Raw genomic sequence first — 24,306 nt, forward strand, 5'->3', positions numbered from 1 at the left:
TCGAGAACCCCGCTTTCCGTCTTCCAGCATTCGCCCTTTACAAGCACCTACAAGACTCACCCAAAACTACATGAAGATTCCCCCTTGGAGAGAAAGCCCGTCCACTGGCAAGCTTTGCAGTCGCCAAGTTGCGCATTGCTATGTCGGGGTTTGAGGTAGCTGGGTTGGTGCTCGGCGCCATTCCCATCGCCCTGGAGCTTCTGAAACACTACGAGGATGCTGCTAAACGACCGAGCTACTGGAGAAAGATCCAGGTGGATTATTTGCAGTGCAAAGGCGAACTCGAACTCCAGGCACTGCTATTCAAGAAGAATTTGCGCAAGCTGCTGCTACCGCTAGATATTGGCGAAGCAGAAATGGGTGCGCTACTGACAAACCCAAACGACCCGGCGTGGAAAGACCGTTCGGTTGAGGTTATGCTTGAGGCTCGACTGCAGGATACGTATCGGCATTATCTCGAATACGTCAAGAGACTTGAGCAGACGATGGAGAGCCTGAAGGTCATACTAGCGGTGGACTCGGTCGGAGTGCAAGGTCGTCTAGGAAGGTCAAGAGACCCATGGACGCTCAAGGGGATCAAGACGAAAGTTCTGGACTTGGAATGGTGGGGATACGAAAAGTACAGGATCCGATTTGCCAACAGCGCCAAAGAACGACATCGACTGCTCGAGGAGTTGGATGCGTACAACAGCAAGCTCGAAAGGCTCTTGAGGACCAGCGACGAAGATACGCGCCTCGTAATGGACCGGGAGCATGCAATCTCTGACAACAAGCTCTGTTCTTTCTGGATTCAGGCTACACAGACTTACACGGCACTGGCGAGTCACTGGGACTGTGGATGCGACTCCCAGGCAGATCACACGGTTCGTGTGTCTTTGGAACATCCCCAAGTCACTCAGTATTTGAAACTAGCTTGGTTAGAGACGACCCAGCAACGTTGCAGCACCTGCTACCTCCATATATCCAAGGCGGACAGTCTCTTGTACTCCCACGAGAAGATGATTACGCATCAGCCAGATCCGCAAAGCAGGCCACAGCCAAAGAAGTCCGCCATGAAGAGCAAACAGTTAGGATCTGGGCAAAATACTCGGTAGGTTCGATCAGTGTCGTACAGCAAACTACCCAGCTAATATGGCTTAGACCTGCGATACCGTCCGTCAAGATAGCCGAGACCCCCATACCGCCGGCCATTGAGGCTCGCGAGATTAGCAAAATCTCAACGATCTGCGCATCTATCCATGCCAATGAGAAACGTTACGCTGGATACGTTACGGACGAGAGTAGCATATACTATATACACCAAGAGCCCAAGCCAGGGAACTCCCCCATCGCTTTGGAAGGTCTGCTTCGGAGTCGGTCGGGGCAGCCCCCTAGCTTCCGTCAGCGCTGTCGCATTTCCCTGGCCGTGGCATCCTCCTTCATGCAGCTGCTCGAAACGCCCTGGATGCCACATAAAGCGCAAAGACCCGAAATCGTGTTCGCGGGAGACGAGGAATACTACAACCCGGAGCTCGTTTTTAAGTATTCAGCTCTTCTAAGGGGGTCATACTGCAAACGCCCAGTCAAATCCTCCCACGTACGATTTCTTTAGGCCCATGGAGTTTCTTGGTGTCTTACTCCTGGAGTTTTGCTTTTGGTGAGCAACTTATGGCACTTATTCTTTCCTCTTCCAGTGGCCCTTTCCCATGACTCCATTGTCTCAGGGGCAATCAATTGCTTATATCAACAGTTACGTTTGTTTCCAGTAGAGTTATACTAACGTCGTGAACTGCCAGGTCCCTGCTAGAGGCACAACCTCTGAGGGCCTCCTTCCCTGTAGCCAAAGAGGACAGGGAGAAGCTCGCCTTCGACTTGGCGGCGGCTCAGAGCTGGCGCACCAAGGTCCTGGAGCACAGCGGGCTCGACTACAAAAAGGCGATAGACTGGTGCTTCCAGGGACACAAAGATACCTCGTCGACATCCTGGAGGAAGGAAATGTTCCGGAACGTCATCCAGCCTCTGGAGCAGTGCTATAAATACTTGTCGATCTAGATAATGGATCCGATAGGGGCTAGGGGTTCACGACAACGGAGAACCAGACCCACATGGTGTACTCCGACGTCTTGATTAGCTCAAACTAGACCAAACTCTAAGTTAGAACCCATATTAGTCAGCACGCCAGTCGATGCATGTTTCGCGACCGCGTCGTAATCATGACCTTTCCCTACAGAAGGTAAAGGGGCGGTGGGACTTGGCCCTCATACCCTGTATCAGCAGCTAGCACTATTGTTTCCATCACAAGCAGCCATTTCGCCATTTCTGGTATCCTTTCTATGCAAAGGCCATCTCGGAAATGATGCGCGCCAGGGCGAATGATGGTAGCGCCTTTCTCGTGCGGGCCGCCCGGTCCTCGACGGACCCATTCATTGCCACTGCCAACAGAACTACCGATGCACCCCGGACATGGTTCAGCCTTAACCTCCACAATCTGACGGACCCTGCGGGGGAGCTCAACGAGGAGATCTTGAGTCGGACGAAGGCATGGGTTGAAGACCAGAAGCTCATCGCATTCGGGGGTTATCTTCTGATGGTATGTCTCGCGCTCTCTTGTCTAGCGGATGAATGAGTGTCTTCGCCTCTGTTGGAGTCGATGCTGAAACCAATGGGAAACCTAGGTCCCCCAGTACGAGCCCATGTACACCACGCGGGGAGAAAGCCCGAGAACGGCGGAGGCGCTTCCGCGACCAGGAGCGCCACCCCAGGGACGCTGCCCGCGCGGCTGCCTTTAAGGATCAGTTTCGAGCCGCGGCGGAGCAGGCGCCGAGGATGGTGCAGGAAGCCATGGACGGCTCGCTCGGTGTGGGCGGGGAGGCGGCGGAGGAGGCCAGGCGCGAGGCGATCCGGCAGGTGGTCGGGCGCGCGGGGCTCTATCTCGGGGCTCTGGAGATGGAGAAGCTCGTGGAGGAGTATGATTGTGAGTGTGATGGGAGTGAGAGTGCTAGTGAGAGTGCGAGTGAGGTTTGGGAAGAGGAGGAGGAAGAGTATCATGAGGTGGAAAGGGGGCGGAAGCGGCAGCGAGTGGCATATTGATGGAGGAAAAGCAATGTTTGATATACATGCATTGTCGCGTGAAGTCTGGTAGGTGAAAAGACTACTTTGGTGGTATCTGGTAATGTTTCAATCTATTACAAATATGTTATATAGTACCCACCCAACTCATTCACATTGTACCGTCCCAGCCGTGACCCGAAACCCATAACAAAGGAAATCAAACAAGAAACGAATGTGTGTCACGATTAGTTGGGACGCAGACGGGCGCGTTCTTCCTCGCCCCGCGGCGTAAGATGGATGAACAGCGGTGGCTTCTCATACAGATTATGAATTTCCATCCCATGGGCCCATGTCTCATAGCCTTCGGCTAATCGCATATCAAAGTTGAAGAGCATCCGGGCCATGATGGTACGCATTTCTGCGTAGGCGAGGCTGTTGATATTGTTAGTAAATGATAAGTATTTGCGCTGCTCGACGTTTGGGGAGTTGAGGTAAGGGGTATTCATACTTCTTTCCTAAGCAGTTTCGGCTACCGTGCGAGAAGGGCTCGAAGGCCTCCTTGCGGTCGTGGGCGAAGCGCGGGTCCTCGCCGAGCCAGCGCTCGGGATGGAATTCTTCGGGGTGGGCGAAGTGGTCGGCGTGATGGTACATCGGGTAGTGCCAGACCCCGAGCTTGGTCTTTACGGATAGGTAGGTAGTTAGCAACCGGTTGAACTTTGCATGATAAGAAACAGTGGAGTACCCAGCTCAGAAGGATGGGACTGATGTAGCGTGAAGAGAACGAGGAAAGGTGGAGAAAGAACAGACTTACGTTTTCGGGGATTTGTTCACCGCAGATCTGCCGGCCACCGGGTGGCGTTATCCGCGGCACCGTGACCGGCACGGGCGGGAACAAGCGAAGGGACTCCTCGAACATGGCGACCATGTACTTGAGCTGGTTGACGCTACTGAGGTCGATCTCCTCGTCCCGCGAGAACGTCGCGAAGAGCTCGTCGGTGACCTTTGTCATGATGTGCGGGTGAGTGAGCAGCAGCCACGAGGTGAATGAGAGCGTCGTGGCCGTGGTCTCGGAGCCCGCGACGATAAAGAGGTTTGCGTTCTCCTCGAGCTGCGTCCGCGTGAGGGAAAGGCCCGCCTTGTCGGTCCGCAGCATCGAGTCGACAAAGTCCGGGCGGTCCGTCACGGTGTTGAGCCGCTTGGTCAGCTTGCCCCGGACGTAGCCCATGTGCTCTTTCACCTGCTCCGTCGCCATGCGGCCGAGCACGCTGTCGACGATGTCGAGGAGCCAGGGCACCGTGCGCCGGAACTGGACCATGTGCGCGTTGAGCTTGAGCCAGGAGAAGACGACGGCGACCCAGGGGTGCAAGGTCGAGCTCTCGAGGCAGCCGAAGGACTCGCCGAACGAGAGGTCGCCAATGATGTCAAAAGTGGCGTAGTTGTACCACAGCACCATGTTCTGGGCCTCGCCCTTCTCCGTCTTGGACTTCTCGCGCAGCCGCTCGACGAGCAGGTCGATGTAGCGCATGATGATGGGCTGCTGGTCGAGCATGCGCGAGGCCGAGAAGCCGTGCGACAGCACGCTGCGGAGGGCGCGGTGCTTGTCGCGCGGGGCGCCGATGACGGACTCCTCGACGTTGAGGCCGCGGAAGATGAGCGGGTCCTTTTCGTTCTCGAGCACGCCGCGCGGAATGTAGCCCATGATCTCCTTCCAGGCGTCCGGGCGCAGGAACGAGAGCTCGTCGGGCGCGACGCGGACGATCTCGCCGTACCGGTGGTGCAGCTCCAGGATCGTTTGGGGCGCGTGGCCGCCGATCCAGTTCCGGAGGTACGGGAGGCGGCTGGCGGCCCAGAGCTTGGGTCCGGGGTACTTGCGGAGGGGGGTGGAAGAAGAGGTTGTATATAGGCCTGAGTACGAGGAAGTACAGAAGCCCAGTAGCAGCGGCTGCTCCTATCACGGCTAGGCCGAGATGAGCAGGCTTGACGTCGCCCAACTGTTGGAGGTTAGGCATGGTGGCGGATAGCTACAGAGCAAAGGGTTAACAAAGTGAATAGGCTATAGAAGTCGAAAAGCCGGCAAGATATGAAATATAGAGGTTGCACAATAGGGGTTCAATGGTAGGGCACCCGACCCTTAAGTACCTGCAAGTCATAGGTAGCAGGACATGCCGCACATCTCGATTGCCTCTGTTGAGCCGCATTCTCCTTCTCTTGTTGGCAAGTCAGCCCAACAGTAATGATGTCTTCGCCTCAAAGATAATACGTATTAGGCCGCTGATGGTTGGTGGTTGAAGTTCCTCCGTGGATGTAACATTAGCCGAGAAGGCAAGAGTAGGCGAGACTTGCTGCAGATTGCCAATACATCCTGCGGCTGCCTTGCTTGGACGGAGCGTCATCTGGTGGCGGCGAGGCATGAGCAGATGCAACGCCATCACGTAAGGCCAGCCAGTGGTGTATCGCGTATATATTAAAAGTCCCTTGGTGGTCAGCATCGTACTTGTCGTGCAGATGCCGCATAGGGCAGATAGCCAAGACTTGGCCAGGTATAGAGGCCGTAGCAACATGTAGCCCCATTGAGATTCCCCCGGGTCAGCACCCTATTGACCCCACCGCCAAGCATGCCGCCGCGCGCGAGTGGCTGCACGTGCAAGGGTGGGTAGCACGATAAGGCATGTGAGTGCGGGCTGCTGAATAATGTATACCTGCGTACTACAGCGATGGGATGTCTATAAACAGCGAGGGCTCCGTTGCGATGCTACCTCGTGCCAGCCCCCACGAATGAGCCTGCAGGGTATTCAACTGTACTCCGATTTTCCATGCCGGTGAGTGGCACCACTTCCTGCTCACTGCAGCAAATCAGACGTCTTGCCTAATGTGACGATGGTCGCTTGTGCCAATGTGAAATATGATAGATACGCGGAATCCTGCCTCGGGGATTTCCATGTGCATGTGGAAAAGATCCTAAAGCAGGATCATTGGGCGAAACCGTTCAGTCGTCCACAAACATATACCCTCCGTCCTCTTTGACGTTCCCCAGATGATGCCTGTCTGGGAGTCCAATATTCACATGATTTCTGCTGCGGATTAGATTTGCCGAATGTTGATACCATGATTGGAAGTCAGCAATTGGGCCATGCCACCGAGGATAGACGTCAGCATCGTGTTGTCTCGATCCTTCATTGTGACCTCCCCGCATTGAACATGGGGCGGTTGGACGGCAAGTAACGATACTGTTGAGTGGGAACCCTCATGCACATCATCCATCGAAGCTTGGCTGAGGGGGTGCCGAACCAAGTTTGGCAGCACGCTGGCTGATCAATCACGTCGCAGAGAGGATTCGGCAGCGAACCGTTGATGCTGCCATCTTCCATGGGGTATTTGATCGGACTTCGAGACGTAACTTCAGTGTCATTTTGCGTAATACGATGGCAATACGATGGCAAAAGTGGCACCCACAGGCCTCCTTGATGTTCACGCCTAGTAACGATTTGTCCATGTCAACAAATCCCCTCGATATCTTGGACTGTTGAATTCGGTCCTACTCTCAACCTTACGAGTCGGTTGGCAACCTCGGCTATCGGAATCTGGACCACCATTGGAGGGCACGTCGTACGGTGCCAATACGGCTTATAACGGAATACATGGCATGGGTGGTACCACGTCTGAGGCCTGGGTAGCACAAGGCTTAGCTGAAACAGGTATTACTATCGACCGGCTGTCAGACAGGGTAGTTATGTGCGAACTAGCCAAGAGCACGGCCGGCGCCACTTATACTACGGAGAATGCACATAACCGGAAAGGGAAAGAGGCTAGAAGGTAATGGCTAATCGATTATCCATTCAAATAACCAGCGACTCCTTTCACATCCTGAACTAGGTTGCTACTATTACATACTTACATGGATCCACGACTAGTCTGGTACTAAACGTTGGCTTCCTAGTTTCTATCATGGTCCTAACACCCAGCTGAACACAAGATCGAAACATAATGCCTCATCGAGGAACAAAACAAAACGCTACTCTAGATCCGAGTCATCTGGATGCTTTTCAACATCGACGCCACCCATAGATCGGTACCGCCGTACGCAAGAGAAGCCCACAAAGGCAACCATCGGCCAGTACTCGACCCGCTCGAACCTCCGCAGATCCTCGTGCGTGAAAAAGACGAATCTGGATCGGCTGAGGACCGTCAAGACCAGCTGCTCAGGGGTCGGTACTTCCTCGTACATGGTATCGAGGAACATGTTGAGGAAGTCTCGGAGGCGGTGCGATGCCGCGTAGTCCGTCTCGCGTATCGACGGTTCTTGCTGGGCGTACTCGCGATTGCTGACCAGGTCGGGCCAGCAGTACAGGATCTCCGGCCGGCGTAGCGGTTTGCAGCTCGGCTCGGTTTCCGGGTTGTAAAAATGGTGCACCTGTGTGGAAACACACCAAGAACAACTGGCCTCCTCGAGCACACTGGCGTCTTGGGTGTAGTAGACCACATTTACTCTTTCAAACGGTCGGATGATCCAGAAAAGCAGCATGGGGTTTCTAGGGTGAAGCCGATACTTGTTGAAGTAACGCGGGCCGATGGCCAGCTGACGGACGGATTTGGCCAACTCCTGAATGGTGATTCCCCAAGGCTGCCGAGCCCGTCCGTGCTTGGGACGTTTGTCCAGCATCACGACATCACGCTCGCCATCAAACCGGATTACGAGATTGTCGGTGTAGCTTCCCAGGGTATCGGGGAACGCCCTGAGCGCCTCAGTGCGGCTCTCTTGGGATACCGCCAGTACCGCTCTCACGCCGGCGGTCTGCTGGACCAGGCTCGGGCAGGGCAGGGCCATCTTCGGCCCATCTCGGCCCTCGGGATGACAGGTTTCGAACGCAAACATTTGCGGCTTGCGGTCAGGGCCTATGGGAGCGAAGAACCGCCAGACGTGCAGACGTATCTCCGGCGGGAGGGCGCTAAACCGGGGAAACTTCTTAGCGGCAGCTGGCTGCTGTTGTTGGTATGATATGTCACTCGAACTAAAAGATGGCGACGACATGGCGGCGAATACGAGAGAGGAAGGTTTTCTCGAAACTGTGGAGGGGACTTGCGAGGCTAATAGGTAAAGATCGTACTAGGAGGGATTATGAGCACGCGGACTAAAGATGTAAGCAAGATCTCACCGCCATCATCATCCATCATCTGACGCGTTGGACTCGGCCCGGGAACGGGTGCTTGCTGCGTTGGCAGTACCAGCTGCAGCCAGTTGCCGCCAAGGGCGCTTAGGTCATCCGTCTGCTTACAACAATTCTCCGACACCATTCCTCTTCCATGTCCTATAAGGCAATCCCTGAACTATAATATGATCTGACACTTTGCGCCATAAGCATGAAATATTTCTTAGATGCACTTCAAGACTATCGCTATAATAGATCTGTTGTCTTCCCACAAGTATGGCTGTTCACATTTGTCCAGACTTGGTGCCAGACGGTCGGTCCGATGGCAGGGGTTGGTAACACGAAAACGGATACATGTATCGAGCACTAAGCTCGCTCACTTGCAATCGTTTCTTGGCTCGTGGCGCCATAAATCATATCATTTCATCATCACTTGACATGCTGAAACTATTAGGTGATTGGGAAGAGAAGACCACCAAACCGTCAAAACACCGAAGATACGAGTAGAATCAAAGTACAACAACATACAGTCCCAATATGGCAGCTTAGAGCAGATAAACTGAAGCAACAAGCCCCACGAGGAGTAGCACCCTGATCGAAACACCACTCGCTTGAATAGCGCCCGACAAGCACTTCTCCGGATTTGGCTGCCTGACCAACATCGGGTTCCGCAGCCAATCGTAATACACGACCTCGCACTCCGCCTCCACCGCCTCCTCGACCGTAAAGTTGAGCACCTGCCCCTCGGCCCGGAACTCGTCCATGAGCCGCGCCGCGGCGTGCTGAACACACCAGGTCCAGTTCTGCGCCGCGGTCGGGTCAGCCGTGAAGCAGAAGTTCATGCCGCCGCAGTTCTTTTCCTTCTGGTACAGGTAGGGGATCGGGTCCCAGCCGGGCAGACGTTGGTTGTCTGGAGGGTGGCAGCAGCGCTCGAAGGCGTCGTCGCCGCGGGGGCCGAAGTCGAGGCCGAAGGTGCCGGCGGTGCTCGGGTCGTCGGCGTTGTTGTTGGTCGCGTTGAGGTGGCGTGGGGAGGTGTAGCACATGGTTTCGAGTTTTAGGTCTGGGCGCGGCTTGCCGCAGGAGGGGCGGTTGAAGGCCCAGCCGCCTTGGATCTGAGTTCGTGGTCATCAACGGTCAGTGGAGAGAAGGCCTTGTCGTTATGAATGGGGTAGGTCGTGACTCACCCAGCCCGGTTCACACACCGTACGTCCCAATATTTCATTGCTCATGGTTAGAATATATCAACGGAAAGTCCCTACAGTGCTCAGAAATCAGACGATCTTGGACATTGGTGATGTGCAATGATTGTCGGGACCCTCCTTATGTATTCATTTCTAGGATGCGACCAGAACTTTGCCATCTTGTGCCAGCTGGAGGCTATCATGTCTGTTGGTCTAATGGTATTGGTATAGGCTAGACGGGCCTCCTGGTTTACCCGAAATTGGTGCTGTTGGTTCAAGGTGAGGATCGTGTCAAGCCAACGTTGTGCGACACCCAACTGCAGCGACATGGGCATGGCCTCCCTTACTTGCACCTGTTTGCTTCCGGCACGGGCCGACATGGACATTCAGCCGGTCCGGTCCAGAGCATCGGTAGCCAATTGAACGGGAGAGGGACCGTCCCTTGCTTTCTTTTAACTACAAACCGAAGGCTCATTTGCGCAACTCTCTGGGTTTAGTCGCTTCACCGGGACCAACCATTACTGCCTGGTTGAGGAGGGAGACTGGGACCTGGCCTTCAATGCGGAAGGTCCAGTGGCCGGGCTGCTCAAAGCCCAAACGGTGATGATGTGCCCGAAATCGGACTCTTGGCGGCGATAACGGACGGTATCACAGCAAGATGGAATTGCATGGCCATGAAACAATTGAAAAGTATCGATTTGCTGTATTAACCACTCAGGCATCACAGTGGCGGCAACACACATCAAAGACGTGGCAGCTGTACAACCAGGAACGTGGGGACCAGGGCCAGGGATGCCCGTGTCACTGCATATCCATGCAAGTAGAAAACGCCATGCATCGGGATATTGTTTGACGACATAATCGTGAACTCGTAGCTCTAAGGTTTCATTATCAATGCATCCTACGCATATCACTCAGTCGTCGAGGGCATGAAGAACAAGTTAATGGAGCCGGATATTATCCAATCGATATCCGCCAATGGGTGAGGAGGCGCTTCCGAAATCTGCGACACCCTTTCCTCCGACATGTAAACGCCGAAAGAGCTAGATTACATCTGATAACCAAAGACTCGAGCGCCCCCAAAAGCACGAGTTCGCAGCATAGGCGCCCTAGGAAATTATTGACCTAGCGGCTTACGGCAGGACGGATTGCCGAGGCGAGCCATTGAGCCAAGCTACCAGCTTCCCTTCTCGTACATAATCGCAACCGGGGCCCTCCGAGGTTCGGGGGCTCAAGCTTCGGAGGTGCGGCATCTCTGGAATCTGTTTGAAGTGCTTCCCCAGAGTTCCACCTAGTTTCCTCCCTACATGTAGTAAAACCAGTCTGACTCCAAACCCCGTTGGAGTATTGCTTGCCGGCTAGCCCAAAACTGGCGACCGATCCGGCTAAGTGCCCGTGGTCAGCGTGGTGGAAAGTCAGCGTGCCCACTAACCCCTCCAAACCAGACGGGTTGCGATGACGCTAACGAGCGTTAGCCGTCGGGATTCCTCAGTTCCCTTGTGATACGTGATAAGAGACAAGAGACGACTCATCGTTCTGATATATGTATTTGTATGTTTCCATGAGTAGACAAAGACGTCCTCAAATCCTAAGCAAATACCGCATTCATAACCCAGCTCTCTCCGCATCTCTTTTCTGCGTTTCTACTCTTCCCTGAGCCCCTCCGCGATTCAGCCACTTACACACACCAGCACCACCTACTTCCCCACTACCCCACGTTTCGAGTCGAAACTCTCGCAAACGACGATGCCGCTGACCATCCCCTCGGTCTTCCCGCCCGGGTCGGACCCGCTGATGAAGTTCGCCAGCCGCCGGAGCGTCGTCCATAGCACCAAGGGCATCGTCGCCTGCACGCAGCCGCTCGCCGCGAAATGCGGCATCGAGATCCTGGACGCGGGCGGCAACTGCGCCGACGCCGCGGTAGCAGTCGGTAAGGTTTCCAAGCTGCCAAACGGAGAATACGCACAGTAGGACTGACACGGACACAGCGGCGGGCCTGAACATCACCGAGCCCGCCTCGACCGGCATCGGCGGCGACGTCTTCTGCCTCTTCTACGACGCCGCGACGAAAAAGGTGTCGGCCATGAACGGGTCCGGGCGCGCGGGCGGCAAGTGCACGCTCGAGACGATCCGGAAGTCGCTGGGTTTCGCCGACGGCGACAAGGGCGCCAAGATCGACATGCAGAGCGTGCACGCCGTGACGGTCCCGGGCGCGGCCGCGGGCTGGTGCGACGCCGTCGACCGGTTCGGCAGCGGCAAGGTCACGCTGGAGCAGATCCTCCAGCCCGCGATCGAGTTGGGGGAGAAGGGGTTCCCGGTCTCGGAGCTGGTTACGCATTATGTAGGTTCCCTTCTGTCATTCAGCGAGAGAGATACTTGGCTGTCACGTGGTCTTATGACGGATAGTTAATACTAATGAATCCGTCACACAGTGGGCCAAAGCCGAACCCACCATCCGCGCCGCCTCGCCCAACTTCCGTGAGATGCTCAAGACGGACCCCCGCGCCCCCGACGGCGTGCGCGCGCCGCGGCCGGGCGAGATCATGAAGAACCCGACCCTGGCCAAGACGTTCCGCACGCTCGCGGCCGAGGGCAAGAAGGGCTTCTACACGGGCCGCATCGCCGAGGAGCTCGTCAAGGTCGTCCGGGACCTGGGCGGCCACCTCGAGCTCGAGGATTTGGCGCACCACCTCGAGATGGGCAGCGAGGCGGTGGATCCCATCTCGCTCAAGTTCCGGGGGCAGGGCGTGGCGGAGGCGTTGAAGGATAACATCTTGAAGAGCGGTGATGGCGAAGAAAAGGATCTGGACCTGGGACTGGAGCTCTGGGAGCACCCGCCCAACGGCCAGGGCATCGTGGCCCTGATGGCTTTGGGGATCATCCAAGAGCTCGAGTCCGCCGGCACGATCCCGACCTTCACCGCGTCCGACTTCAACACCCCCGCGTACCTGCACGTCATCGTCGAAGCCCTCCGCATCGCCTTCGCCGACGCGAGCTGGTGGGTGACGGACCCCAACGTCGAAAAGGTCCCCTCGGCGGGCCTCATCTCCCCGGACTACCTGCGCGAGCGCGCCAAGCTCTTCGACCCGACCAAAGCGACCGACAAGCCCCTCCTGCACGGTCAGCCCTCCCCCGCCCTGCAGAGCAGCGACACCGTGTACTTCGCCTGCTCCGATTCCGAGGGCAACGCCATCAGTTTCATCAACAGCAACTACGGCGGCTTCGGCACCTGCATCATCCCGGCCGGCTGCGGCTTCACCCTGCAGAACCGCGGCGCCAACTTCTCGCTCGACGCCGCGCACCCCAACGTCCTGGCGCCGCGGAAGCGGCCCTACCACACCATCATCCCCGCCGCCGTCACGAACCTGCACGACGGCTCCCTGCACAGCGTGTACGGCGTCATGGGCGGCTTCATGCAGCCGCAGGGCCACGTGCAGACGCTCCTCGGACAGGTCGTCGGCGGGCTCAGCCCGCAGCAGGCGCTCGACGCGCCGCGCGTGTGCATCGGGGCCGGCATGCCCGACGAGGGCGAGGTCATGGACCGGACGGTCTATGTGGAGGGGATGAGCGAGGCGACGATCCAGGGGCTCAAAGACCTGGGACATAATGTCGAGGTCCTCACGGAGCAGGAACGGGGCATGTTTGGGCGTGGGCAGATTATTCGCTGGAGCGTCGATCCGATTGAGAACCAGGGTATTTGGTCGGCGGGGAGCGATATGCGGGGGGATGGTGCTGCCTACCCGCAGTAGAGGAAGAGTGCTCATGACTGTATGTACGAGAGTCGCAAGTAATTAGTATTGGGTAGTTTGGTGATCTGCACTGGAAAAGGAATGCTATGGTGTTACAACTTCTTCCCAGTCTCCATGGTCTGTCTGTTAGTAGTAGGTCCTGTATATATTCTCCCGCTATGGTTTATCCAAACCGGCGTATCACAACACTATATCATGATCCGAGCTTTTCGAAATTGTATGTTCATTAAGTTGGTAGAATTGCGTCTCGTAATGTACAGGGTAGGTAATCTCGCGTTTGCGCCGATTTCCAAAAAGGTTCGTACAGTCGCCCGCCCGCCATGCAAAAGAAGCACAGGTTCGTTACGTCGGTCCGTCTAACGCTTATTTCGACTCAGACTCGCCGCCCTCGAGGGGAGCAAGGACGTTCTTCTCCTCCAGCATCTTGGCTAACGAGCCGTCCTGGTGCATCGAGACGAGGATGTCGCATCCGCCCACGAATTCCTTCTCGAGGTACAGCTGGGGGATCGTCGGCCAGTCGGAGAACTCCTTGATTCCTATTTCCGGACGGTCAGTTAGCTATCTGTTGGGACCACATGGCCTCCCTTGGATTCCTCAGTGTTGGTTTGTCGGCTTACCTGATCGCAGCTCGTCGTCCTCGAGGACGTTGAAGGCGGCGAACTTGGAGGGGTCGACGCCCTGCAGGCCGAGGATCTGGATGCTGGCGCGGGAGAAGCCGCACTGGGGGGTCTCGGGGGTACCCTTCATGAAGAGGACGACGGGGGCGGAGCCGACGGCCTTCTCGATGGCCTGGCGCGTCGTGTCGGAGAGCAGGCGGGCCTGGAAGGCGGACAGGAAGGGCGCCGGGCGCATGGCAGCTGAGGAGCGCATGGCCATGGGGCGGGCGGCTTGCCGGAAGCCCTGGTGTTCATCGTCGCGGGTTAGTCGCAGTGTCACAATGTCACAGCTTCGGACGGATGGGCGGCAGGGCATGTTGTTTTTGACTCAAACAGACTCTGGATTACTCACGGCGGAGAAGAGGGATCTGGACCACATCTTGATCTTGTAGCAATTGGGGTGGTGTGAAGATTGAAACTTGGTTCGTAGCTTCTTTGGGACGGATGATTTCTTATCGGCGAGCGGCGAGATGCAGAATTCAGAATTGCCGGCGATTGGGAATGAGCAGGGATGATGTAATCAATGCCAGTCAGTTCCTGTCGCTGTCAACGGGCAAGTCGGACTGACAGCAACATAAAAAAAAGCTTGTGTGGGTCGAGATAACGGCACCAGCAGCCTTGGACGCCTTGCATGGCCTGACAAACGCCTGGAGGGCCAATGAAAACCCCCGGGAATCAAAGCCTGTGAGGCCCTGAGGCCCTGAGCCAGAAGCCCGAGCAACGCCCAACAGGGCTAATCCATTCGTCACCAACTCACCCCGCATTCCCATCGTCCCCCTCCAACACAATTGGACCAACTGGGCAAGTACAGGCGATTGATGCGATCCAAGGCGCTCTTTTCGTCAGTCACTGGCTGTGTCTCGTGCAACCACACTTTTTGACTTTCACCCTCCTCCGTTCGGACCTCATCGTTCGATTGGTGGCATGGCATCATAGTTCTGCAACTGATGGACATCAGAAGATCGAAGCAGAGACTCCAAAGCTTGATCGAACCTGATGATGCTGAAGTGAAAGGGCGAGAGCCGACATCGCGAGCGGACTAAACTTGGGATTGAGTTTCCCGCGAGAGCTGAAGCTCCAAATGACTCCTTACAAATAGACAAAAAGACCCCGCCTTGGCTCCCCCTTTGATGGAGGGGAGAATGGCCATGCTTCTCCAAGATAAATCAATCAATCCAACAACAACTCATCCCAATTGACATTATCCTACCTAGAATCACCCCGTCCCTAAGACACTCGGTATCAAATCAGAATACTCTTACACACACCTCCACCTGCATGACAGAGAACCTCCCCCACTTCACCGGACCCTGATCCAACATGCTGCAGTACATCTCCTCCCACCACGACGCCCACCACATCCGCCGCGAGTCCACCTCCCTGGCCAACCTAACGGCCGCCCTGCTGGACGGCAAGACCCACCTCCTGCTCGCCGCGTCCGGGTCCGTCGCCACCATCAAGCTGCCGCTCATCGTCCAGGCCCTGGCGCGCCACCCCAACCTCAGCATCCGCATCCTGCTGACCCCCTCGGCCTCGCGCTTCTTGGCGGGGCAGTCCGTCGAGCAGCCCACCGTTTCTAGTCTCCGCCACCAGCCCAACGTCGATGCTGTGTACGTCGACGAGGATGAGTGGAAGGAGCCTTGGAAGCGCGGGAATGCTATCTTGCATATTGAGCTACGACGGTAAGTTTATTGGATATGTCCGTTCAATCCGGCAACCCCTGAGCCGAGTAGCGGATACCAAGATGATGAATTGAACCAAACGCTGATACCCCCAAATAGATGGGCTGATCTCCTCGTCATCGCGCCCCTGAGCGCCAACACCATGGCCAAGATCGTCAACGGCATGGCCGACGGCATCCTAACGAGCGTCGTGCGCGCCTGGGACGCGCGCGGCGAGCTGGACACGGACCTGGCGCAGCTCCAACAGCAGCAGTCGCAATCTGACGCCACCGCCACCACCAACGGCGCGACCACCAATGGCAGCGCGCCCGTTAAGAAGACGAAGCGGATCCTCGTCGCGCCCGCCATGAACACGGCCATGTGGCGCCACCCCATCACGGCCAAGCAGGTGCGCGTGCTCGAGGACGAGTACGGCGTCGGCAACGCGGACGGGACCGGCTGGTTCGAGGTGCTCGCGCCGCAGAAGAAGACGCTGGCGTGCGGCGATGTCGGGGACGGGGCGATGATGGAGTGGAGCGAGGTGGTGCGGGCGATTGAGGAGAGGCTCGGGCTGGGGGGTGATGGTAGCGCGGCAGAGGAGTAAGTAAGGTACGCCTCGTTAATGATTGATACATGTTCTCGGCTATTCCCTTCCGCACATGTTGGGTCATGGGTTGTAAGTTATTGTTTTCCACGAAGAAAGAAAGGAAGGGCGATAATATCTGGGACTGTGTATGGGTTTCCTGCTTGGGTAGCTAGTAATACGGCTGGCATGCTCTACACTCGCTTCTCGAAGAGTTTCACTCCAATAGGTGTGGGTTCCTAAGCATGGGAGACGATATCCTGATATATCAGCATCTATATTCAGTTCAAATGTATAAAAATGACTTAAAAATTGACCCGTCTCGGTCAGACTGGCTCGTGATACGCTGCTTTACGCGGCCTTCTCTGACGTGACGGACGTCTCTCTTACAATAAGGATTCCTCTTTGGGAGCTGGCACGCGATAAACCCGAACCCCCTGTCCGAGTGTTCGATTCGCACGTCTTTACGGCTTCAATCTGCAAGCACCGTCGACTTTCATTCGCCTCGAAGTTTGAGAGTCGGATCGGCTCGTCCGCATCACCATCCATCGCGGTGAACCCGTCGCTCGTCCAGATCTCCCGCCGCCTAACCTTGAGTTCGCGGTTACTTCGCCCAAACATTTCCAGGGTCGTCATGAGCTTGCGATGAACCCTTTCGCTGCTTCCGCTACTCTTCTTCGAGTTGGATGACGATGCTTTATGACCGAACACCTTGTCGAAAAGGGGCCGTAAGATCGGGCTGCACGACACGATGATGGCGACGCCCGGCTCCACCGTGGCGTAGACGTTGGCATCAACTGCTGAGTACGACACGTCGGTGAAGTCCAGATGGATCACGTTGTAGAGTCTGGCAGCAGCAAAGACTGATGTCCTTTAAACAATAGTTAGAGCCCCGGCTTGTTGGAATGGAGTTTGTGGTGCAGGTTATCGACATAGCTACTGCCCCTGACTCACAAGATACCGGCCCCGAAAACACAAAAGAGAGCGCTTTTATACCGAAAGGGCATCTGCAACCGCCAGATCATCGGGATCGGCAAGACCAAGATCGAGACCTCGTTGACAATATCGATGACCCCGACCGACGCGAACGCGGCCAGCTGGTTGCCGCAGCTGCCGCCCGGCGTGTACGGGTTCCAGTTCATCTCGACCGGGCGGCAGATGAAGAGGCCGATGAGGATGGTCATGACGGTCCAGGCGGCGGTGAAGGCCATGACGGCCCGCGCGGCGAGGGCGAACCGCTGGGTCACGAAGATGCGCTTGAGCATCCAGGTGATGCTCATCTTGGCCAGGGCCATGGAGATGGCGTACAAGACCTGCGTCGAGTACGCGGCCTAGGTCGCACTTGGGTCAGACTACTACTGCGTTGCGTTTGGAATCATGAATGCTCTTACCATGGAGAGCCGGATGATATGCCAGGGCTGGAGCTCCGACATGTGATGCCCGGACCCGCCGACCAGTACCATGAGTACATTCGAGGCCACCGTCCCGTAGAAGCAGACGAGGGCGCCGAGGTGCATCCAGTCTTCGAGGAAGTAGCCGGCGCCCTTCATGCGACGGCACCAGAACCGCAGGGCCGTCCATACCGCCGTGAGGACCGCGAGGACGGCGTTGGCGACCAGGATCCGCACGCCCTGCTCGGTCGGGGGTATAAGATTGGTGTGGATCGCGGAGTGATTTGTAGTATCGTTGCCTACAATGGCCAGACGCGGCGACAAGAACATGGTCCTTAGCAAAGAGCGGTGGCCCAACGCCGTTGTTTTGATGATCCGGTCAAAGCTGCGATAGCAAGATAGGTCGTAAGGAACCCGAGAGTGTCGATCGCAAGACTGATAATAACTTGACCGGAGGTAGCTTGGGGCGTTTACAGAAGCACATCAGTCGCGCAACGTGGTGAGTAACTATCCCTTGCCGCCACGGGATAACATGTTTGCTGAAAGGCCAACCTGGTAAAGCCCGGTCATCCTGGCTTTCACGACTGGGATGCCGAGGAGGCAAGCGAGCAGGGCATGGGAACAATAGCAAGGCGTTGAGGCATTTCAGCATGGCTCGAAGTGTTGTTGGGCGTCGTTTGCTTGCAGGGTGACCGTGGTTGGTCGCGGGAACAGGAAGCAAGGAGCCAAATGACTTGACAGGTCACTTATATGGAAGGTTGCATCGACGCTACCTAATGATGCTAGCAAGCAAACTTGATTTGGGCCCCGAAGCCACTCAGCCATCCTGTTCAATCGACGTGAAATTACTAGCGAAAAGAAACAAGTGACTGGGAAATGTAAAGTTACGAAAAGTATATATATGCAGTATACACGAAATATAAAGCTAGAAGCCGAAGGATCAATTGGGTTGTGTGGAGTGGTGCTGAAGATGTTGCGAGTTGCGGTTTACTGGTGGCGGTGGTGCTGGGCGATTGATTTCGCCAATTCAAGCCGCCCGGACAGTCGTGCCATGCATGCAGGGCCGCCCGCCCGCGAAAGAACACCGAGGACAAATCCCACTTCGGACGTGGCCAGGCACACTAGAATGGGTTTCCGATTGCGCCGCACGTATGCAGCACCCATTTGCGATCAATCAGCATGCATTTTGGACATTCTTGGGCCAGGGGCCTGCGGCGTAGCAAACAGAATCTGCATCGGTCCCGCCTGGATGGATACAAATGAGGAAGGCACAAGTAATATATATCTGCCTCCCTTCTAATTCCCAACTTGACGGTACTGCCACTTTCCTCACCATACTCCTCTCTCCTCTTCTCTCTCGTCCCAAGTGCACCGTTTCTTGAGCTATCGTCATGTTGTTACCGACAGTATGGGATTACATCGTCGTTGGCGGTGGGATCGCCGGGTCGGTGGTCTCTAGCCGCCTCTTGGAGCAGGATCCCTCCTTGAAGATCCTCCTGATTGAGGCGGGGCCCGATGTGAGCGACCGGACGGATATCACTTACATCAACTCGACCAATCTGCTCAGGGGCGATTTCGATTACAACTATCAAACGTGAGTTGCCAATTGGCGTTGAGATTGCCGGGCGCTCGTCACGCCGTCCTGGGCTTTCATAGTCCCCGCCACCTGAATGATGCTGACATGGATGCCCAGTGTACCTCAAGCAAATCTACGCAATCGCCAAATCGCAAACCCAGGCGGGCGTGCTCTGGGAGGCGGCTCTGTCATCAACCAGGGTAAGCAAACACTGATAGTTACAAGACAGGCCAACCTGCTGACATATCAGCCATTTCAAGGCGGCTGGACGCGAGGCTCTAGTCTCGACTACGACCATTGGGCCGAGACTGTGGGCGACCGCCGCTGGAGCTACACCGGCCAGCTTCCCTACTTCCGGAAGTCGGAGGACTACTGCGACTCCAAGAATCCCGAACAGCACGGGAAAGGAGGTCCCATTCATGTCGACTCCGTCACTTGCACTGGCCGCCACTACCCGCTTCGGGACAAGGTCTTCGAGTCGTGGCACGAGGCCGGGGTGGAGTCCATCCCCGAACTTGACGGCAATGCCGGCAAGATTGTCGGTATCGGCGAGCTTTACGAGAATCGCCGTGACGGAAAGCGTCAGATCGCCAGCTCCGCCTACTCCCTCAAGGGAGTCACCGTCCTGACGGACACGGTCGTGGGATCAATCAGCCTGGCCCAAGGCGACGATGGCTGCACGCAAGCCACCGGTGTCCGGCTCGCCAACGGCACCGAATACCAGGCGAAGCGCGTCATCGCGTCCGCCGGCGCCTACCGGTCGCCCCAATTGCTGCTGCTCTCGGGCATCGGCCCGTCCGAGACCCTGGCGCAGCACGGCATCGAACAGCACGTCGACCTGCCGGACGTCGGCCAGCACCTGGCCGACCACATGATGCTCGTCAACTACTGGCGGCTCAAGGACCCGAGCCTGGGCTACGCGCTGGGGTCCAGCAACCCGCTCTTCCAGGAGCCGCAGTTCGGCCTGGGCAACCCCAACGACTGGGTCACGACCACGGTCGTGCACAGGAACGAAGGGGCAGGCCACGACCCCGACGCGCCCTCCTCGTCCGCCCAGGGCGGCGATGCCCAGTTCGGGGACATGGAGAACTTCCTCGCTTATGCCGCACCGCCCTCGGCCGACCCCCTCGTCAACATGGACGGAACGCACATCAGCACCTCGCTGGCCAGTCTGCACCCGACCTCGCGCGGCAGCGTGACCATCTTCTCGTCGGACCCGCACGCGCCGCCCGTGATCGACCCGAACTACCTGTCCACCGCGGCGGACCGCTACGTCTGGCGCGAGTCGGTGCGGCGCCTGGTCTCGTTCATGGTCGGGAACGGCACGGCCGTGGGACGCGAGGTGGTCGACTCGGAGACGCCGCCGAGCGCGTTCGCGGCGCGGCCCCTGAGCCCGGAGACGAGCCAGGACGACGCGTACCTCGACGCCCGGATCGCGGCGGGGGCGGCGTCGATCTACCACCCGCAGGGGACGTGCGCCATGGGCAAGGTGGTGGACTCGTCGCTGCGGGTGCGCGGCGTCCGGGGGCTGTACGTGGCTGACGCTTCCGTGTTTCCGGTCGTTATCGGGGCGCATTTGCAGGCGGCGGTGTACGCGCTGGGAGAGCAGGCGGCGGTCATTATTGCTGAGGATAACCAGTGACTGAGCAGATCTGCAGAATGGCATAGCCCTCGAGATATCTTAGTAGGCTGAAGAAACCTCATGAACGCATGTAAATACATACAGAAATCCACATTTAGCGGGGGATGTGCCCATTTCTGACCACCACATGATAGCTTCGTCACATCCTTTGGCGATATTCTATTTCATCGTATACGGAGAGTTCCAGTAAGTAATGACGTGCCACGCTTAAAGCCGGCAGATCCGACACCCCCTTTGGTCATACACGATGTCGACAGCACCGGCATGGGACCGCGGTCCTCGGTTAGAAATACCCACGTAATCAAGCAATACTGAGGTCTAGACTCTTATCTTGCCAAAATCGATGGTGTCAACTTCGTGAAGTTTTTGTCCGAGCTTCCCAAGGTAGCTAGCCGGCCCGGAGTTATCATGCGAAGTGTCATCCGCGTCGTAACTACCAGTGCCTTGGCAAAGCTGTATGGTTCGTCTATAAGAAAGGTATGTTCCGTTTATGTGGAAAGGGGTCCGAATGTCGTCCGAGTAAGCTTGAAATCCTCGAATCACATTTTGCCCGGGTTCACCAATCTACCATAGGGTCGGCCCTGGACCGAATCATCTTATTCATGCCAACATCGGATATTGCTGCGCAAATGCCTAACATAAGTGAGGATTCCGGAACTGGCGATGGGACATATATAAGTCCGCGCGTCCGCCGCATGTCTGTCCATTCTTCCTGTGTGATATCGTTCTATTCATTCAGCCCAAGACCATCGCTATACGTACTCAAAGTCGTCGTCTCATTTTGCTCGCCATGAAGTTGCTAGCAGTCGTCTCTGTCCTCATTGGCATTACTGCTGCTAACAACTGGAGTCTTAGATGCTACGATGAAGTGTTTGTCGCCTCCACCGGCCTCCTGACCGCCAACTGCGACACGGGCGACGGCAAAGGTACCCTGCATACCAGCTCGCTCAATTTGAACACTTGCTACGGCTGGGACGGCGAGACCATAGTTGTGAGTGGCCTTCGTGATCGAACGGCGTCATTTTCCCCGCCCCCTATTGTTTTTGGGCGTTCGCTGACATCAGCCACGCAACGCCGAATAGGCCAAGCGCAACGGCAACTACGGCAACTTCTGCACGGACTGCAGTCTGAATAAGATCCAGGACCCCATCTGGCCGAAGCTCTCACCCTACCTGAACTGCACCTGTGGCGACCCGCCCGTGGACGCGGCTGTGAACACTGGTAAGGGATATTATTATCATCCTCTGGTGCGACGGGTGAATCTCATTGCTGACACTTCTTGTGGACACCTTCTCCCCGAACAATGAGTTTGGGAACTTGGTCTGTTAGGTAGTAGGTGTCCTGCTCGAGCTGGCCAGGCTAGGGGAACTCTAGGGATACGTTGTCTCATTGCTTGGGAATTGATAAACTTCAGTCTGGAACAGTCCGAGACAATGATGCGAATACAATCCACAAATCGCCTTGTACCGGATCTTTCCGTGTTGGAAATCTTGATTGGTGTGAAAATTCCTCGTCACTGTTCCATGAGAAGCACTTGCGGGTTCGCATCATACGACCTATTTGAAACCAAATGCACAGCATCAGCCTTTATGTTCAGCCGTGAACTGTTTTGAATCAGGAAGCGGGGTAGGTATTCGCAGGCTCATACTCCTCTTGTCATGCTCTACCATCTTTGGTATCTGTGGCTGGTCTTCACTGAGAGCAGTTCGTACAGCGCTGACGTGAGATGAGTCGCGAGCTCTTCCCGGGTAAGGCGGAACGCGACCGGTTTCTAACCAAAACCAGGCATCTGGGCTTTTTGGGCACCATAAGATAAGTAGCAGTTATTTCGGTACATTTTCGTCTCGATCTTGAACTGATTATATCTATGTGTGACCGTAATAGAAGAGTATAGATACTGTTAATAGTGTTAACATTATGCTAGATACAGTTGCCATTAATGCTTGCCTTTGCAACATTGACCCGTATAATGTTGGAGCAGTTTGTTAAAATACGTGGCCAAGGCCATGAATACTCCATTACACCATATAACCTAATACTTTTATTCAAGAGAACTTCCAAAATGGATGCTATATGCCAATCACTGCGCTAGAATCGATGCTATTACCTCATCGATTGACAAACATGCTCTGGTGTTACCCCAGTATGTGGACTTATGGCTGTGTAGCCTGATACGACGTATTCCAATGGCTCGATGCATTTGGTTTATGTGAGAAGTAGAATGGTGGCAGATGAATTGTTACCGAAACCCCGAGAAGGCGGTCTGAACAGTTAAACGAGGCCGAAATCGCGGGCATTATTTGAGCCCACGGCGTGGACAGTGCTGGACAATGACCGTGGGTGGCCACTATACAAATTCCAGGTACGGAGTATGACCTTTGAGTGATCTCGATGTAGGGATATTCATATCTCGTATAACTCATCGTGACCAACACGGCGAATGGGTCTGAGACACAACCGTTAAATGATCAAGTGTCTAGTGGGTAGGTAGCTTTGTACCCCAAGCCACAGCAACTAATTGCAAACAAGCTTCTGCTGTCAGATTCTCGTTCATCATGGCCTGTGCATCACCCCTCTGTTGATTACATTAGACGGCTCATCTTTCTTATTAGATATTCAACGCATTAGTGGCTGCTTGTGGGACCAATCACGTCCTAGGCAAATATTGCAACATCATCCTAACTAGCTTCTAGCCGCCGACGTCGATGCCAGAGAGTCGAATCGGGAATCATTGCCTCTTGTGAAAGGACATTGGATCAACATGAGCACAGCATATAGGCCTCACCTAGACCGGATGTCTTTAAGCCTCTTCGGCGTTTTTCAAAAGGGGTATGCACTTCCCATTGGGTCCAGCAAAAGTCCTACTATGCTATGTGACAACATAGCAGTTCCATCAGTCACTTGCTGATCATCACAGAGGTCTCAGCACCATAGACGATGGTGAGACTGCGCTGGCTTTCCATCTGCTGATGTAGCAATGCCCTCGAAGGAAACAGATCAGCAGGCTCCCAGCACAGAAGGGTAGGAAATCGCGAGCCTCAAGTGATACCTGCATTCATGGTTTTGCGAAGTTGACATTTGACCAATATAAATACCTGGCTGCTCTACCAAAGACGGGGACTTGATTTCCTCTCCTCACCGTCATCCAACAGCAACCAGCAAACCACACAACCAACTATCATCTTCACAGAACAAAACCCCCATTTTTGCCCAACATGAAGTTCACCATCGTCGCCTCTCTTCTCTTCGCGGCCTTCGCCGTTGCCAACCCTATGGCCGCCGGAGGTGACGACCTCGAGGCGAGAAGCTGCCGCGGCGAAGGCAACACCTGCAACGTAGCTGTCCCCGACGGCAAATGCTGCAGCGGCCTCAAGTGCAACAAGAACAACGTCTGCGTCAAGAAATAAATGCCTTCATCCTCAGAGTGGACTGAAAGTGGTACGTAGCTGGACTCAGTGTCTGCAAAACTTTGATGATTAATAGGCTCACCATTGGCATACAATCAGATGCGATGCAGTAGCACGGCCTCTAAACTGACTGCATCGGCTACCTCAAAGAGCACCACAGGCAGCCATGGGGCATCACTGGACAACATCAGCAGAACCGGTTCATGAACGGAGATGAAAGGGGAAGACTCGTGGTTTCCCATTCTTGTCATTCCTTTGTACTTCCAGAAACCTGTCGAAGCCA

The 24,306-nt window shown here is 55.7% G+C and overlaps 11 protein-coding genes across 11 annotated transcripts; 6 read left to right on the forward strand and 5 right to left on the reverse strand.

Moving 5' to 3' along the window:
• Positions 1–140: 140 nt before the first annotated feature.
• Positions 141–3,069, forward strand: PG997_011534 (uncharacterized protein; the record flags this gene model as incomplete). Its single annotated transcript, XM_066815849.1, has 4 exons — positions 141–1,090; positions 1,141–1,576; positions 2,285–2,569; positions 2,692–3,069. 4 exons carry the CDS (start codon positions 141–143, stop codon positions 3,067–3,069), a joined length of 2,049 nt encoding a protein of 682 aa, XP_066665139.1.
• A 206-nt stretch (positions 3,070–3,275) lies between these two features.
• Positions 3,276–5,039, reverse strand: PG997_011535 (cytochrome P450; the record flags this gene model as incomplete). The annotated part of the gene is made up of 4 exons (XM_066815850.1): positions 3,276–3,462; positions 3,539–3,708; positions 3,842–4,897; positions 4,944–5,039. The coding sequence occupies 4 exons, from the start codon at positions 5,037–5,039 to the stop codon at positions 3,276–3,278; spliced, it is 1,509 nt and encodes a 502-aa protein (XP_066665140.1).
• A 2,003-nt stretch (positions 5,040–7,042) lies between these two features.
• PG997_011536 (zinc finger domain-containing protein) lies at positions 7,043–8,059 on the reverse strand (the record flags this gene model as incomplete). Its single annotated transcript, XM_066815851.1, has 1 exon — positions 7,043–8,059. One exon carries the CDS (start codon positions 8,057–8,059, stop codon positions 7,043–7,045), a length of 1,017 nt encoding a protein of 338 aa, XP_066665141.1.
• A 663-nt stretch (positions 8,060–8,722) lies between these two features.
• On the reverse strand, positions 8,723–9,220 carry PG997_011537 (uncharacterized protein; the record flags this gene model as incomplete). The annotated part of the gene is made up of 1 exon (XM_066815852.1): positions 8,723–9,220. One exon carries the CDS (start codon positions 9,218–9,220, stop codon positions 8,723–8,725), a length of 498 nt encoding a protein of 165 aa, XP_066665142.1.
• Positions 9,221–11,104: 1,884 nt separating this feature from the next.
• PG997_011538 (gamma-glutamyltranspeptidase) lies at positions 11,105–13,107 on the forward strand (the record flags this gene model as incomplete). Its single annotated transcript, XM_066815853.1, has 3 exons — positions 11,105–11,288; positions 11,347–11,699; positions 11,791–13,107. 3 exons carry the CDS (start codon positions 11,105–11,107, stop codon positions 13,105–13,107), a joined length of 1,854 nt encoding a protein of 617 aa, XP_066665143.1.
• A 363-nt stretch (positions 13,108–13,470) lies between these two features.
• On the reverse strand, positions 13,471–14,079 carry PG997_011539 (monothiol glutaredoxin-5; the record flags this gene model as incomplete). The annotated part of the gene is made up of 2 exons (XM_066815854.1): positions 13,471–13,643; positions 13,725–14,079. The coding sequence occupies 2 exons, from the start codon at positions 14,077–14,079 to the stop codon at positions 13,471–13,473; spliced, it is 528 nt and encodes a 175-aa protein (XP_066665144.1).
• Positions 14,080–15,083: 1,004 nt separating this feature from the next.
• On the forward strand, positions 15,084–16,028 carry PG997_011540 (halotolerance protein; the record flags this gene model as incomplete). The annotated part of the gene is made up of 2 exons (XM_066815855.1): positions 15,084–15,445; positions 15,545–16,028. The coding sequence occupies 2 exons, from the start codon at positions 15,084–15,086 to the stop codon at positions 16,026–16,028; spliced, it is 846 nt and encodes a 281-aa protein (XP_066665145.1).
• Positions 16,029–16,469: 441 nt separating this feature from the next.
• PG997_011541 (uncharacterized protein) lies at positions 16,470–17,728 on the reverse strand (the record flags this gene model as incomplete). Its single annotated transcript, XM_066815856.1, has 3 exons — positions 16,470–16,878; positions 16,962–17,338; positions 17,399–17,728. Coding segments are annotated over 3 exons (1,116 nt in total), but the record flags the coding sequence as incomplete, so codon positions are not given.
• A 1,061-nt stretch (positions 17,729–18,789) lies between these two features.
• On the forward strand, positions 18,790–20,616 carry PG997_011542 (GMC oxidoreductase-domain-containing protein; the record flags this gene model as incomplete). Its single annotated transcript, XM_066815857.1, has 2 exons — positions 18,790–18,992; positions 19,092–20,616. 2 exons carry the CDS (start codon positions 18,790–18,792, stop codon positions 20,614–20,616), a joined length of 1,728 nt encoding a protein of 575 aa, XP_066665147.1.
• A 790-nt stretch (positions 20,617–21,406) lies between these two features.
• On the forward strand, positions 21,407–21,923 carry PG997_011543 (cvnh domain-containing protein; the record flags this gene model as incomplete). The annotated part of the gene is made up of 2 exons (XM_066815858.1): positions 21,407–21,655; positions 21,699–21,923. The coding sequence occupies 2 exons, from the start codon at positions 21,407–21,409 to the stop codon at positions 21,921–21,923; spliced, it is 474 nt and encodes a 157-aa protein (XP_066665148.1).
• A 1,908-nt stretch (positions 21,924–23,831) lies between these two features.
• On the forward strand, positions 23,832–24,023 carry PG997_011544 (uncharacterized protein; the record flags this gene model as incomplete). The annotated part of the gene is made up of 1 exon (XM_066815859.1): positions 23,832–24,023. One exon carries the CDS (start codon positions 23,832–23,834, stop codon positions 24,021–24,023), a length of 192 nt encoding a protein of 63 aa, XP_066665149.1.
• Positions 24,024–24,306: the final 283 nt, after the last annotated feature.

This window comes from Apiospora hydei, assembly GCF_038363865.1.
Source record: "Apiospora hydei strain CBS 114990 chromosome Unknown utg000008l_segment0_segment0, whole genome shotgun sequence".
Lineage (NCBI taxonomy): Eukaryota > Fungi > Ascomycota > Sordariomycetes > Amphisphaeriales > Apiosporaceae > Apiospora > Apiospora hydei.